Here is a 16,773-nt window from a genome sequence, read left to right on the forward strand (position 1 = left end):
TGTGTGAGTGTGTGTGTGTGAGTGGCTCTCGTGCCTGTCTGAGCACATACTCCCACAGTAGGCATTCTGAAGCCAATCTGAGCCGTTGTATAACTCCTCTGGGTTCCAAAAATGAACATTTATTGATGTTCTGTCACTTAGAGACACATTGTGGGATAGATGTTAACTGTGAGGTCACCAGATAGAGAGACAGATAGAGAGAGAGAGAGAGAGAGAGAGAGAGAGAGAGAGATAGATAGATAGATAGATAGATAGATAGATAGATAGATAGATAGATAGATAGATAGATAGATAGATAGATAGATAGATAGAGAGAGAGAGGAGAGGTGACTGAAGTATGTGTGAGAGTGTGGTCTTTCTAACGGATCCTGGATATGACTGTCATCTAATGGCACCTTATGCTTACACACACACACACACACACTCACACACACACACTCACACACACACACTCACACACACACACACACACACACACACACACACACACACACACACACACACACACAAGGCCACAGGTCATTTTTAAGTGCTGGTATTTGCCTCGAATGGAGGCGTTGATGAAATCTCACTAAATTGTTTGTCATGAACTCCTTTTTCTAGTTGAGTTTACAGTTTTTATCTGACTGAATGCTAGATTTAATCTTTGAGATCTGATGATTACATTTTCGTGGAAAATGTAGCTCAGATGTTGGGGGATTGGGGTTTACCCCACTGTTTTCTGTCTGTAATGAAGTTTAACTCCCTTTCTGTGTGTTTTGCCGAATGAGGCATTCACAGCTGAGATCAGATTAGAGTACAGGAAATGAGTGTCCCCAAATGACGTCAGTCGCATTGGGCACACAGGAAGGAACCAGCCTGGATCTGCAGAATATACTTCCCATACTCCAACCTTTCTTACAGAACTCACTTCAATTACCTTTAACTGTCCCCTCCACCCTATTTCATTGCACTCTTGGCATCTTTACCTCCCCCACACTGCCAAGGGGCGCTACCACGTAAGTCCACCGTGACTTCTCTTTATTTCTCCTCGTGTCTCACAGGGGACCGCCAAAGTTGGAACCTCATCCAAGGGGCTTCACTTGGGTGCTCCGATCGCAGAGGTGAACGCACTACAGAACGTTTAGGTATATGACTTTAAAAAATATAAACAATGTTCTTTGCTGTAGAAATTGTGAGGGGTCTGCATCAGGAAGCACTGGTGCGGGGATGAGGCTTGACTCCCCACAGCCTGACGGACGTTCGTTATACCTGATCTTCGCACCAGGCGCGCGTGTTTACTGATTGCTCCACTTCAGCAGAGTGTGCTGGCTCACGCCGGATTGTTCTTTTTTAAGATTGCTATGGCAACGCTAATAAATTCACGTTCAAGCACTTTGTTTTCCTCTTTGATGCAGTTTCTTCACATAAAAGCCCCATTTTTCAGCGTTATTATCAGGTCTATGTTTTTTTTTTTTTGGGGGGGGGGGGGGGGGGATTAAGAAGCTCTGGGGCTGGGTCCACTCCAGGGTGTGGATAGGCCATTGAACCTGTTGAACTCTCCGAGGAATAAGAATGCATTGTCCTCCTGTGCGTAGCTTTAGCCAGCTTTGGGTCACATCCGTAGCTGCATCCGTGACCTTTAGGTCCTGAGGGGCTCGTCTATGTCTTTCTCTCTCTGTCTCTCTCTCTCTATTGCTCTTTCTCTCTTTTGCTCTCTCTCTCTTTCTCTTTGTCTCTCTCTCGCTCTCTCTCTTTCTTTTTCTTTGTCTCACCCAGTCCTGCCTGAGAACTATTTAACAACTAATAACTACATGTCTCAACAAATATTCAAAGTCTACGTTCTAGCTCAGAACTGAACAGGCACCTGGATGTTAAAATGGGAGATATCAGTTTTCGGTTTCAACCAATTCATCAGTTTCATGCAAACTGATAGCTTTGCTAGCGTCATCAAAGGCTCCCGAGGATCAAATGAAAACAATAGGGCAGTCTTCCAAAGGATTAATTACTCCTGAAGAAAAATCTGTCGACCTGGAGGCTTAACACCAGGGGTGGCAAATTTTGTGTCATACTGCATTCAAATAGTAGTAGTGGTAGTGGTACACAGCTATATGGTTTTGCTGATAGTGTAAAGGCAGTTTGGCTAAACAGAGTCTTCCACCCTGATCTGTGGATAAGCCACACCCACAAGCACAGCATGTCCCAGTATAGCTCTTTGGCCTCATTTAGCCAACATGCGTGTGCACTGGTGTCCATCTATTTATAGAGTGGCTAAGGCCTTGGTGTACTGGGGGTGTGTTAAGGGTATGTTCAGGGTATGCGTTGGGGTGTGTTGAAAATAAACGTTGGAGAGTGTTGGGGTGTGTTGAGGGTGCTGGTAGATATATTGAGGAGTTTGTTGGAGGTGTATGATGGAGGTGTGTTGAGAGTGTGTGTTGGGGGGGGGGGTGTGTGTTGGGGGGGAGTGATGCCTTTTCTTTTCACTTCAGAGATGTCGCCCAACTATCTTCTGCAACAATTGAGTGCTGCTTCGGCAACGCCAGGCCAACACCGCTCTCATGACTCCATAGCACCAGAAAAAAACTGATGCCGTATCCGTGACTGTATTTTTCAGACCAACCAAAGGGCAGTGGCAGTGTGTTGCTTGCAAAGCTAGCATGAATATGAAATTGGCCGGTGTTCTGATGAGTGAGTTTCTTTGTTGTATGTGGCGTGTCCCTTCCTGCCACTGCAGAGACAACACCCAGCTTAGGGAATATCTAGTTAGCCTGTAACGTGTGTGTATTGTATGAATTTCCTGTTAAGAGGCTTGGTCCTTGAGCTTGAAAGACATGGCTGTAACGTAGACATTTCTATTCATTTTATTCATCATTACTGTGGCAAGACTGTAGGGTTATATGGACCTAAGGACATACTACAAATATTCGAACTGCAGGTGTTGGCCTCTATCACATGATAAAGCATCTGTTAAGCTGGTTGAAGGATGAGTCACTGCTGGCAACCTGATAGTCTCGTCATCTTTTTCATACTCACACAGATGCCCTTTCAAAACCCCAGTAGCAAGTCTATTATGCAAACTGGCCGTGGGACAGTGTGTTTCACTGTGACACAGAGAAGAGCGATCCGGCTAGAGATGACAGCAGTGGGATCCGAGAGGGGATTGTCTCTGTGATTACCTCTCTTTGCTGTACATTGGTCTGACTAGATTCGGCATGCTCACAGGGTGGCGGAAGATCAGCCCGGCTCACAGACAGTTGCGGATACGCTCCGCTCCGGATCAGTGAAGCTCTGATCGTCCCTCACTTTCGGAAAAACGGGCAAATGCTTTAAGAGTCCGTGACAAGTTCAGAAATGTTAGAACGTGTGAGTTGACGCTTGGTTCAAGTTACCTGCGAGCAGACATGCCATCTCTTCTGCTGCAGAGGCAACTGAGCTACAGGGTAACGAGGATTTGGTTCGAATTCAAGAAGCCGCAGAAAGCCCTCAGGACAGCCTGTGATGCACATGCACACAAACTCAGCAGTCCCACACCCACACACGCAATGTAAACACACCCCACGAGATCCACACCCATCACCCACAGAAAGGCACACACACCCCACCACACCATACTCACACCCACACACACATATGCACATGTACCCACACCAAAACACGCACACACGCACACACACACACACACACACACACACACACACACACACACACACACACACACAGCCCCCCCCAAATATGTGTAATATGTGTAGGTCTGTCCTGTCTACACACATTAAACACAGATGATGCATCTGCAAAGAGTAATCATAGCCCTGACAGCAACAGCTCCCTGCCGCGGACCGGCTTGCTCTGCTTCCCTGTGTCACACCCCTGTGTCAATAACCTGAAAGAAAGGGTACTCAGCTCCAGCTGCACAGCCAATGGCAGCCATTCGGCTTCAGGAGCACGACCGTTCAGGTTTTTCCTTCCAGAAAGCACTGCGTGGCGTGGATGTGTGTGTGTGGGCCAGTCTATGTGGTGCAAGGGTTCATTCCGGCACCGATGATCATTTTCCTTGGGGGCAAGAGAAACAAAAGAGATGAGAGGAGCAATAGAGAGGAGGAGGAAGAGAAGGAGGATGAGGAGAGTTAGAAAAGCAAGAGGGGATGAATCACTAAAGTGCTGCGTTTGTTAGAATTCAGCTGTATTTATTAGGAAAGTCACGTGTCTGTCGAGCAAGGCCTGGACACTCCCTTCATATGTGTCTCTGCTCCGCCGACGTCTGCGTGAACACTATTGTCCAGACTTCTTACAGGTGTTAAGCTAATCTGCCACTGGGCTTGCCTCTGTCCAAACGCTACAGGCATGTTCCGCTCTGGCTGCTCACGGACAGTCACTGAATGCATATACGTGTGTACAGAGGATGTGGGTGTGTTTGAGGGAGAGTGAGTTGCTGACATGGTTAGGCAAGTGAAACCCGCACGTCCAATCCAGTCATCTCCTGAAACATGGAAAGGTGAAGCATGGTGTTGCCCAAGCTCTCCCTCACGTTCAACATGTCGTCTCATACCTGGATCACAATGAATGCTTGGTTAGTCACCTTTCTGCCCGGTGTGCGTGTGTATATGTATTTCGGTGTTCTTGGCGAATGTGTGCGTGTGTGTATGTATGCATGAATCAGTGTGTGTTGCCCGTGCATGGGAATGAGTAAGTATGTGGTCAGTGTCTCTGCGTTTGAACAAGTCTGTGTTGAGAACGTGCGGTGTGGGAGATGGAAAAACCTTGAGGACAGACTCAGCCTGGATCGCCCCTCGTACGCATTCTTTCCCCGTCGCTCCTCCCCGACTCGCACGCTCAGGGAAGGAAGGGTCCGTTCACGAGGCCACCCTGTGGACACCCGGCAGGACGGCCATCGCACGTTCCGCGAGGCAGAGGAGAAGTGACAGATCGTGTGTCCAGCGGCTCGCGGGGGGTGGCTCGGGTCACCATGCCGTCTGCACGTCTCCAGCTCTGAGCCCTCCCCTGACACATGCTTGTCTTCTACTTCTTTTATTGCATTTTTGGTCACGCTTGCACCTTGGCAGAACATGGAGAGAGAGAGAGAGAGGAAGAATAACAGGTGTGTGTTGATGTATTTGTTTTAATGGATGAATGTTTTTGTTTAAGAATGTAACGCGGCAGGGCCAAAGCTTTCCACCATGAAGGTTTTTATGGTGCTATAGTGCCTCATTTCCTGCACACAAGTCCTGTGTCTCCCTCTCAGTAGTGTTCATCGCCTTTAGGCAGTGAGGAGTGCTCACTCAAGTAACGTTTTGCGGGCTGTGCCTGGCCGCTGTATAGATCTGCCTTTAAAGATTTTAAAATGGCGAAGTTCCACAACTAGAGCGTAAACAGCATGAGAGAGCTGTCAAAGCCGGGGACGCATCTCTCTGCTTGTCTGTCTGCGTGTCCTGCGTCCTGCCTGAGGGCTGAAGAAGAGTGTGGCATGCAGATGGCCTGACTCATCACAACCACCACCACCCTCTTAGACAAACTGTGTGGCATCAGGCTTTTTTTGGGGGGGGCGGTGACCTATGCTGCTCTCGAGAGCTGCATGTTTTTCACACTCTGTCATGCTTGCCTTCAGAAAACATATGCTTTTCTCCTAAAATCTGTATAGAATTTTACCTGCCAAAGTGCTTACTAATGCATTTTCCTTGACTTGCCTGTTAGCTCGCACCTGCCACCAAAGATCAGAGGCTCAGAGATCAGCTCTAAAATAAGTTTTATCTACTAATTTGGAATGAAGAAAATTGGCCAGTTGTTGCTCTCAAAGAGCACAAACACATTCAACAGTGAGTGTTAAAAGAAGAAAAGAAAAAGCATCCAGCAGTGGTTGAACGTAGGTCAGAGTATTCTTCACCCTGATTGGAGTTCCTGTGACATGTCCCTGGAGTGCTCTTATCTCTGATGGAGAAATATTCCCACACACGGTAAACATGCCAGCCTGGAGACCAGCAATGTCACAGCGCTTTGTACTTCCCTTGGCCAGACGTGGGTGCACTTAATGTGGACTGTACATCATAGGCTCTAACAAACTGGATGTCAGGAAAGTAAAAGATCAAAATGCCTTCATACTTTACCAGAGCCAGAGAGTGAGGAATGCTTTCTTCTCAAGTAGTGTGTGCTGTTTACGGTCCATAACACGGCCAGATGCTGGTAAAATGATTAACAAATTAGCATTTTATTTTAAGAAAAATGTCCCTTTCGAATAAGCAGATTTGCATACAGCAGTTTATATTTCTCTGCAAGATGGACGTGGTAAATGTGTCTGCTTGAGCAAATAAAATGTCTGACATCTATATAAATGACTTATTTCTAGTACCTCTAAAGAGTCTTAGCCCTGGTACCGTGTCTTTAATGAAGGCCGTAAAGTTGGAAACAGTAACAACAGAGCTCTTACAATAGACTGAGCACTTTCAGCTACTGATGTGCAGCATAGAGCATGCATGTTACTGCAAAATATGTGTGATTAACATAGCACTGAACAGTGCTTTGTCATTAAACTAACCACAAATAGCAAACGATGACCTTTAATCTGATACTGTGGGGAAAGCAGTTTGGATTTCTCTAAAAGAGTGGGTAATTCCATCCATACTCTGTATTGTGGTATGACATCACTGTTACAACCGGTTTCACCCACCACAGCGTCTCACTTCTTTATTACTAAGTGTTAGGTTGAGAAATAGTGTTTAAAAAAATTTTTTTAAAACGCCCTAGTACTATGGTGTTAGATTACTGTTATGGCAGCTTTTGATAATTAATTTATGGTGGTGACTTGCGTTTATTTTATTCTCAGTGAGAAATGCTGTGAGGGGATCTTCTTTTTCCGATGTAAGGGTTAATTTTTCATCCAGCCACGGGTTTTTTTTTTGTTTTTTTTCCTCACGCTCTGTTTATTTCTGGACGTGTGACGCCACAACTCCACGCCTCCGCGGACTCGTCACCGCATCGCCGCGCTGTGATTGGTGTGGCTCCGTCGCTGTTGTTGATGCTGTGGTAAGCAGAGCGGCGGGGGCAGTACATAAACTAACTTCCCTTTCATTCTTCCCCACTTTGCTGGAGGAACGTCCGTGAGAAGAGCGGTCACGTCGCGGCAGGACGTCCCCACGAAATTAGGAAAACAAAACAACAACAACAAAGCAAAAAAAAACAACCCCCAAACAAACCAAAAAACACCCGGATCCCCTGCACCGTACCGTCCTGGAACACAAGCTCTTAAAACCTTTCCCTCCTTCACAAATAAATGCCCAGCATAGATCACAGAGAAGCGAGACACGCGAAAAACAAGGACCACTATCCAAACGGAGAGATAAGACCATCGGCCATAAAGCCTCGACGTAAGCGCACGAAGCTGCGTTGTCGTTGCCTTCTCAATGCATACGCTTTGTGCTCGGGGGACGATGAAGCCTGAGATAAGCGCCGCCGTCGGATTCCTCTCGAGATTCCTGCGGGTAAAAGGACATGTGAACGACCGACAGCTACAGACCTTTAGCCAGACCCTACAGGATATGCTGGCAGGTGAGGAAAAAAAAATCCTTTGCGTAGTTGAATATATATATTATTTTCTGCTTGTATTTCGCATTGGTCCGAAATATTTGAGGAACAGGGGTCCCTTTGTGTTTGAGGGCAAATTTGTGTCGTTGGCCACATAGACGGAAACGCACGGACGCGCCAGAGGCGTCGCGCACGCACATAAACAGATCGGCTCAAACTCTTTTCTCACGTTCAGACAATAGGCATTACCAGCGTTTCTGAGGGGATATAAGTCTCTAACGCTTACTTCAGCTGCCAGAGTTAAAATATATATATGTTTAGGGAGCGTGTTCGTCGACAGATTTGAAATAATTTTTTTTTAAGAATTAGTTAACCATTTTCAGGAGTGGCGGAGTATGCTGAGAATTACGTAATGTATAGCCAAAATGGAAAGAAACTTAATATAACGGAACAGCCTACCTTATATCTCGGACGTTTTAGTTCACGAATATACACAAATTTCCAACATACGACAGTTCCCTTTCATGCAGTTTAACACGATGTTTTGTAGACGTGTCTTAGCAGGGGGACGCGCTGTTGACAGAGCAGTGTTTGTAATATTAAGCGCATCTGTAACAACATAGTAATTATGGAACTAATGTGCTATTGGTGGAAAATTACAACGATCTCTGTGGCTTCACATATGTTTTAAAGTCAAATACACATCTTTGGAATCTAAATGATTTAAAACTATGATATTTATTAAAATACCGTCAAACGATGTCTAGAACAAAGATTAAACTAACGCGTTAATGGTGTTATATTCTGTTATTCTGATAATTACGTTAGTCAATTGGTTAATTAATTACACACGAGGTTTATATATACATACAAACGTTTGTGTTGGATAGTATAATGCCTGAATGAAGAAATATTTCACTTCAGATATAGTATATGTCTCAGATGTAACATTAAGTTAAGAAAATTAAAACAATACTACACTTGCAAAATAGATTTAGCCATTCATTTTTATTGGGCAGGCAAGCACAATTAAATCTCACTTTTAGGCCCAGGTGAAATGTACATAGACCACCCAACATTTTTGTCGGCAGATGCTAAATGTCCCTTTTTTACCGGTGATGTTTGTGTTTACGTAGTTAGCCTTCTTCGACTTCCGCCATTTATTTAAATGAAGGAGCGGGCAGTAATGACTGTTTGTAAACAGCTGTCCTGCTATTAAACAAAATTACTCCAGCTGCGGGGGGGGGGGGGGGGGGGGGGTCACAGGTTTCAGTTAGGGTTGGGGTAGGGTGATAATCACAACCCCGTGTAGTTTAAAGCAGCTTTTAGATCTCTTCCTTGTGCTTTTTTTCCTCTAGTTTGTCAGTCGTCTGAGTTTGTAGCACACACACACACACATTACAAATACTGCACTATGGCATGTGTATATATTTGCAAATCCACACAGGTTGTTTGAAAGTAGACTGGGTAACAAACCACTCAGCTCGCTGGCAGCGCATAGTAAAATATGTGTAAGCGGCAGAGCAGTCAGAGTTGGATACTCAGGTTTGGAGAAAGCCCAGGGGTTGTATAACACTAGCGACAGCTGTAACGGTGTTTCTTGTTTTATCTTTGTATGTGACAGATTTATGTTCACTCAGCCACATCAGCATACTACAAAAAATGGGGTGGGGGAGGTGCATCCACCATGACCCCCCCCCCCCCCCAAAATATATAATGTATAATAATATAATATATATAATGTCTTTCTTCTTCTGTGGGGCGTGCTATGCTGCTTCAGGTCTGCACTACAGCGGGACAGCGTGTCCCTGATGGTCCTCAGCAGGGCAGGGCCCAGCCTGGGCTTCAGCTGCCCCGTGGTGCCTGCTCTATTTTTAGGCCTTTCTAAAACCGATTGGCCCACCCTCTTGCCTGCTCCCGTCTTCCTGCAACGCAGGCCTGACTTGGACAGCCAGGGAGAAGGCATCGGGCTCTACCCAGAGGGGCCCTGCTAAATGAAGCCTTTGTAGTCCCACCCTTCAACCCCATAGCTCAGACGTGATTCGCCCTGCTTCCGCAGCACCACACGCTAAAACGTGACAAAATTAGGTCAAAATGAAGAGAAAAAAATGGAGACCTTCCACACTTTGTTTTACAGTATTGTCCGCTATATATAGATCCTTCAGTTATATACAGTGTGTGCGCCTTGTTACGCTGTAAGTTGAGCAAGCACAGCTCCTTGGCTCCTGTTTTGGTAAGCAGCTGGCTAAACTGGGACGCCGTCACTTTAAGAGGCGAGCTCCTCCCCCACAGCTGCTCTGCCAGGGCTTGAACCTTTTGCTCTTGTTGTTCAGCACCATCAATTGAGGACTTTGTGACGCTCGGGGATTGTGCAATCAAATGGCCCTGTCCTTGTCTGTCACGTAGCCCTTCGCGGCACACAGTTTATGGCTGTTTATCAGTGTTCCACCAACGGCTGGCTTTTTTCACCCTCTTTCCCACTCAGACTTTTGTTTCACTGTAACAGTAATGCAGAACAAAACAAAAATCTTTTAAGATAGAGATAAGATAAAACAATATCGATCCCAAAGGAAAATTTGAGATCCTCATTGTACTTGTGTACCTTTTTTGAAATCATATTTTTCACTTTTAAATACTTGAGCTCAAGCAGTTCTTCAAGCAGTTGCTTTTATTTTCATTTAACAGCAAAAACTAACAATAAAAAAAACATAATTGTATATTTATTTTGAATATGAATGGCTTTACGTGTGTGTGTGTGTGTGTGTGTGTGTGTGTGTGCTCTGTGTTTTTTGAATATTGTACTAATCGTCTCCCTCCTGCTCCCCTCCACAGAGCAGTACAAGCACCACTGGTTCCCCGACCGTCCCTGCAAGGGTTCAGGCTACCGCTGCATCCGCATCAACCACAAGATGGACCCGCTGGTGGGCCAGGCCGGCCAGCGCATCGGCCTGAGCATCCAGCAGCTCTACCTGCTGCTGCCCAGCGAGCTAACGCTCTGGGTCGACCCCTTCGAGGTTTCCTATCGCATCGGGGAGGACGGCTCCATCTGCGTGCTGTACGAGTCGCAGCCTGCTGCCACCTCTGCCCCTGCTGGGACGGGCAGCTCCGTCTCATCGGCGCCCCCTCTGGTGGACAGTCACATCAGCTGCAAGGAGGAACTGCTGGTGCTGAGCCGCACCAGCCCGGCCAAGCCCTACATGATGACCGTGTCCAGTTAAAAGGGTTTCTGCGCCGCGGCCGTTATCTCAGATGACATGAAATGAGGAATGGAGGAAAAAAAATCTCGAAAAAAAAAATCTGGCAAAAAAGTAAAAAAAAAAAGAGCAGACGATGTGGCCTAGTGTTCAGATGATGGAAACTGCGTAGGTATAAATTTCATTTGTTTGGTTGTCTGTTCGGTGTTTGTGTTGGATCAACCAGAGGCTCAGACCCTGGGGCAGCTATGAAGAACCAAGACAGCTCCCCCTCCTGGAGAGACTGGCCTGTACTCCTGCGACCAGCTCGGGGGCTTTTTACTCTCGTCCATCTTTATTGACTGCACTTTTGCTAACGTTATTATTTTTTCATCTCGCCGTCAGCAGTACGTGCGTGAATTTGGTCTGTCTGAAACCCAGGCATGGCAACGACATGGCACTAAGAGCTGCCTGCCGTCGCCCCACTCCCACGTTTTTCAGTACTAAAATGTTTATTTTATTATCTTTTTTTAAAGCTCACGCCTTTCTCACGGCTCGGCGGCCAGTGCGCTGCCGTCGGCCACGTTTGACCTCTCGTCCTGGGCTTCGGCTGGACCCGTCTGAAGTTTCAGAAAGCCCTTGTTCTCGATACTGATTCTCTGGAATGCCCATGTCACTCTGTCTGCCGTGGCTATTGTCATCCACACCGCGATGAAAATGTTCTCGCGCATGTACCTGCCGAGAGGGAGAGGAGATACTCCTGTCCCCCCTCGGGTGAGTGTCACTTAAAAAGAAAACCGATCTAACTTAACTAGGCCCTTATGTCACATCGAAAGAAAGATGTAGCGTGGCTGTCCAGGTGTTTTAGACAGCCTAGAAAAATGACGAATGCACTTTGACATTTAGATTGCGTGGGGTGTTCATTTTAAAATGGCCACATTCCAACTTTTTGAATGTCCCAACTCTTTATCAGATCATCAACCCGTATGTTTCATATCTGATTTTTTTTAAATTTGTTTTTATATATTTTCTTTGTGAAATATGTTTCTGCTTGATCTCCATCTAACTGTAGTGCATAATGCTTTATCACCAGAAAACAAAATTTTAGACCGCAGGCCAGTATCTCAAAATCACTGTAGAACCGAAGTGATCTTAGGTTGTAAGAGGCCTTGTTCTAACTTTTTAAGATGATTTAACTCTACAGTCTCTTTTGGAGTCTGGGCCCGGGGGTGTTAAGCAGTGTGGTTTTAACTTTTTAGACAATTTAGACACACACAGAGACCAAGCTGTGTGAGAGTAGCTCTTTGCTTGTATGACTCTTTTTCTCTGCGGTGAAATGAGAAGCGTGTGGATGGAGATCCAGCATGCACTGGTCGCTGGGAGTGTGGGGTAGAGGCGTGGCCCACCGTGTGAGCCTGCTGAGGCACAGAGATCCATCCTCTGTTCGGTTTTCCTCCCAGTGGGGGCGTGGCAGGGCCAGGCTAGAGACGGGAGGAGGGGGCTGCCCTTCCTCTCTTTTACTCGCAGCACACTTAAGTCCAGGGCTCGGACTGCAGCTCCGTACGGGCTCGCCACCGGGCATTTGGCCCCGGCGCTCGCCGACAGCGGACAGGCAGGGCCGGTGCTGGACGCAGTCAGACAAAGAACGGGGCCCCTCCCCTTTCCCCGCCCACCCTCCCCACCCCCTTCAGAGAGCTGCTTGGGGCGCACGGTGACACATATCATATCTCTCCCCGGACTGGGTGGAGGAGGGGGTCAGACACCAGACCAGGGCAGCTACAATACCTCCCCCAAGCCGACCCCCCCCCCCACCTCCGGTTCTACCCCCCCACACGCTTGGACCAGCCAGGAGGAGAGGTCTGCCAGCACGCACACCTGAGTGCGTTCCTCACCCACTGAGCCTTACTGAGAGGGAGAGAGAAGGAGACCACAGTTAGTTACCTCCTAGCCTCTGGTCACAGCGCTGCTGATGGATTCAGGTTGAATCTGTTTACATGAGATCAGACATGTACTGGTATGAGTGGACTTGAGCAAGACAAGGTTGGACCGCAGGAAGACAGCCGCACGCATGTGTAAGTGAGTGTGTGTGTGTGTGTGTGTGTGTGTGTGTGTGTGTGCGCGCGAGTGTGTGTGTGTGTGCGCGCGAGTGTGTGTGTATGCATTTTAGAAAACTATGGCCTGGGCTGTTAAGCTACTGAGGCAGGGTGACAATGATGAGTCCTGTATTTGTTCTAATACCTTAGACCCTAGAATATCATGGGTAATGAAGCCAGGGTGCTGATGCACTGCCCTCCTCTCTCTCTCTCTCTCTCTCTCTCTTTCTCTCTCTCTTGTGTGCACGCAAGTTTTGTCAGCTCTCTGCTGGTGCTCCCCCGTTGCTTGTGGCAGAGGCTCTTCGTTCTGCCTTGGTGGATAGCGGCACGCAGGCATAATTGCTAATTCTCATTGTGAACAAGGGCCGATGCAATTCTCCACGGCATGTTGACGAAGCCTCAGATGCTATTTTTGGGCCTGCATAAAGACAGGAGGCTTCGGACATAGCACACTGTCCCACTTTTCAAAAGGCATTGCAAAAGCTTGGACAGGCAGCATTCCCCTGATTCTCCAGAGGGTTTTTTTTTTTATTAAGAGCATTTTACTCCAAACTGGTGATCTTAACCAAATTCGAATGGACAATTCAGTTGTTTTTAGACCTACGATGTAAAGTTACCACCCCCTTGGATCCCGAGCCTCGTTTAAGTTATTCTAGCCTTGCCGCAAATAGGCTTCAGTAATATCAGTAAAGTGTTCTGGAAAGTTGGTGGAAAGAGCACTTAAAATGCACTAATTTGTTAACATTGAAGTTATATGACATTGAGATGTGAAAAGTCTCTACAGGAATGTACTGCCAAACTCAGGCCTCCGACATTCATTTAAAACCCTTGTGGAGAAGTGCATGTTAAGATGTGAAAAATGGAAGGGAATTATTTAGTTCACTGTTGTTTTTTTTTTGTCTTTTTCAGCGATTATTAGAATTATTGTCACTTTCACATTTGGGGTGTTTTGGATATTTGTAGAATGTATTGTTAATTGTACAACATATGGTAGAATACATACATAACATTACACATGGAAAGTGCCAATAATTAATTTTTTGAGGTGTCTAAGTGTGTTCCTTTTTGTATTTCATATTTTAACACAGATTTCTCTTTCATAAGTGAAGCCATTTGTGTCAGGAGTGTTGGCGAGGACCAAAGTTGTTTTGGTAAAAAAAAATATAAGTTTCCATGCTCTGTGCCGATAGACTTATCCTTTGTTGTTGTTTTTTTTCTTTTTTACTTATAAAACAAAAAAAATCTGAGCAGCCCAAGATGAAAAGTTCTCTGTATTGTGATCTCCTGGCAGTACATGTTTTATTGTGTTTTTTTTTCTTTTCCTTGGGTATGTTGTAATGAACTGCTGTAAATTTGTACAGTTCATGTAAATTGATCGTGGGGAAGTTGTACAGATTTCTATATTTTGAAAGAAATTTTTTTTTCTCTGTAATAAAAGATTTCCTATCTTGGCAATGTTTCCCGGAAGACCTGGTCTTATTCTTTATAAGTCATCCCTCTGCTCTGTTTCTTGCTCTAGTTCTGTCTCAGGAAGCATGCAAAAAAAAAAAAAAACTACCAATGCATTGTTTTAAATGGAGGGAACCGGTCGCGTCTGGTAGGCCTGCTGTCAGGAACAGCAGAAGCCTGAGCCAGGGAGAAGCCTGAGAGGAAGTCGAGCTTGACCTGAGCTGCTCTGCAGCTGTTTTGCTTTGTCAGAAGAAGGGTTGTGTGTAGATATATACAAACAGAACAGGTAGTTTATCTATCTGGCCGTAAATATATGGCCTTAGTTCCACATTAATACACACAATAGTGTCATTTCCACAGTTTCCCCTTTAAATGTTGTCAGAATAGTTGTGTGTGTGTGTGTGTGTGTTTAAAGAGAATGAGTTCAGAGCAACAATCGTGAACAGGCCAACTGCAAAACGTAAAGATTTTGAATAGGAATCCTTCTTGAACCTCAGAGTTTGACTAATATATTTCACACAGGCTAAATGAGTCCTGCACAGAGGACAGAACCTAGTAGGGTGGTGCTCTGCCAACAACCAGGCTGTCGGCAGCAGGAGCGTCCTGTCAAGACCGCCCAACAAATCACTGAGGTCAAGCTATTAGTGAAGACATTTAAAAGGGCCACACTCTCTAGAAAGCCCCCAACATCACTGAAGCACCAGCCTGCCCCAGCAGACTTGTCAAATTTCACAGGAAACCACTAGGAAACAACATCTAGCTAAACTCTACATCCCATTGCTAACTACGCCAGTGCTCCCTAACGGACATCTACCATCACTGAACCCAGAGTCATCACACTATCCCCAGCAATATTCCCAGTACTGTTTCTAAAACTATCCCCAATGCTATTCCCAACACTATCCCTAGCACTATCCTCAACAATAGCCCCAACACTAGCCCCAATACTATCCGCAACACTATCACTAGCACTATCCTCAACACTAGCCCCAACACTATCACTAGCACTATCCTCAACACTAGCCCCAACACTATCACTAGCACTATTCCTGGCCTATTCCCGACTTCTTATGCCACATTTAACATAATAGCTGGAAAGATGAACTCTCTTACAGAGAAACAACCTTTGTGCTAAAGTACAAAAACATACCTACCATAATGTCTTTGCTTTTATCTATTTGTTTAGTCTGCAGTACACCTTTGTGTATACTGTGCAACAGATGTCCCATATGGACTACATAAAGGGTATACTGTTACCTGCAATGCTTCGCCATACACTGTTGCTAGCCTTGTGTGGCCTAGGCATGTGCAATAGGTACAATAGGTGCAATGAAAGTGCAGTACGCCCTATAAAGTGCAGTACACTTGAGAGGGTGTAAAATAGGCCTAAGGCACTACATGCTGCCAGTTTCAGCGTTTTAGATTATTGTTACATATTTATTATTCTACACGACTTATGTGTCCTAATGCTTCTTCTTTTGGACAGTGAGTGTATCCAGTGCCTCTCTTGTTGAACTGAAAATGGAATCCCTATATACTCAAATTTTGTTGTACCCTTTTAGAGATATTAAAGGAACTGAAATGAATTGATCTGAATTGAACTGAATTAAACTAAAGTTCAACTGGATACAATTACAGCAAATATTTCCGAGACACAGTAAAAAAGACTATTACAAAATCAGTAACAAAATATGTGAATCTTTAAGGTTCTTTATGTCATGCAACTCCTCTCTCAAAATAGAAGATCCTCTCAGTGGATCAAATACAGAGCATTGTGGGAAAGGGAGGAAAAAAAGTCTTTTCGGAGCACGCACGATGTGGCACTGCAAAGTGCTGACTCCTGTAAAAAAGAAAAAAAAAAAGAAAAGATGAACTCGCCTCTGTTTCCAGACTCCTGATTTCTAAGGTTGCCTAGCAGCCGCCCGGAAAAGACAACATTTGAACAGAGAGAGGGAGTGAGGAAAGAAGAGGAAGTGGGCATGCAAAAGAACAAATGGCAGTAAATTGGTTTAGTCTAAAGGGAGAAGATGGTTGTGTTTGGGCTTTGTTTGAGTGAGATCCGCAGCTGGCTTTGGCTGTCCAAACACTTTCATATGGAGAGGGAAGGCATGCTGTGTTTGTCGGAAGCAGGTCACAGATCTGGGGACTGTCCCTGCCTGAGTGTATGTTTATCTCAGAAGGCCTGGTTTACACCTTCAGCACTGTCATTACCTGCTATCCTAAATCCACAGCAGTCATATCTTATGCCGAACATTGGCGTTTAAAAGCTTTTAGAGCGATTGAATGGGTAACCTCTTACTAATTTATTTTCTGCTGAGTGCTAAACAGAAAAATGTGCAAAAAGGCTGCAGGCACATTGAAGGCCTTTTATAAACGTAGAATGCAGTGAGCTGCACACTTTACACTCTGTAGTAAACAAATATGACAAAAGCAGAAATCACCTTAAAATTACCTTCCCTCTGCCACAATAATATGAAAGTCGCAGAACTGCTTGGTACGAACAAAACTATGGGAACTACTTGGTAACTGCAGAAATCACCTAAAAATCATGTTCTGGGCCATCATAG

General features: G+C 45.5%; 1 protein-coding gene and 1 long non-coding RNA gene across 4 annotated transcripts; one reads left to right on the forward strand and one right to left on the reverse strand.

Annotated features, from left to right (window-relative positions):
• Positions 1-3,991: 3,991 nt before the first annotated feature.
• Positions 3,992-8,719, reverse strand: LOC113588000. 3 transcript variants are annotated; one of them, XR_003411816.2, is made up of 4 exons: positions 7,951-8,719; positions 6,078-6,150; positions 4,737-5,031; positions 3,992-4,525 (listed from the first exon to the last, which is right to left on the reverse strand). It is a non-coding gene; the product is annotated as an uncharacterized LOC113588000 (long non-coding RNA). The 3 variants fall into 3 exon arrangements; XR_003411815.2 differs by lacking the exon at positions 7,951-8,719 and having other exon boundaries at positions 3,994-4,525; positions 6,078-6,894; XR_003411814.2 differs by lacking the exon at positions 6,078-6,150 and having other exon boundaries at positions 3,996-4,525.
• On the forward strand, positions 7,046-14,216 carry btg1 (B-cell translocation gene 1, anti-proliferative). Its single transcript, XM_027026998.2, has 2 exons — positions 7,046-7,515; positions 10,324-14,216. Exons 1-2 carry the CDS (start codon positions 7,371-7,373, stop codon positions 10,707-10,709), a joined length of 531 nt encoding a protein of 176 aa, XP_026882799.1. The 5' UTR covers positions 7,046-7,370; the 3' UTR covers positions 10,710-14,216.
• Positions 14,217-16,773: the final 2,557 nt, after the last annotated feature.

This window comes from Electrophorus electricus, chromosome 2, assembly GCF_013358815.1.
Source record: "Electrophorus electricus isolate fEleEle1 chromosome 2, fEleEle1.pri, whole genome shotgun sequence".
Taxonomy (NCBI): domain Eukaryota; kingdom Metazoa; phylum Chordata; class Actinopteri; order Gymnotiformes; family Gymnotidae; genus Electrophorus; species Electrophorus electricus.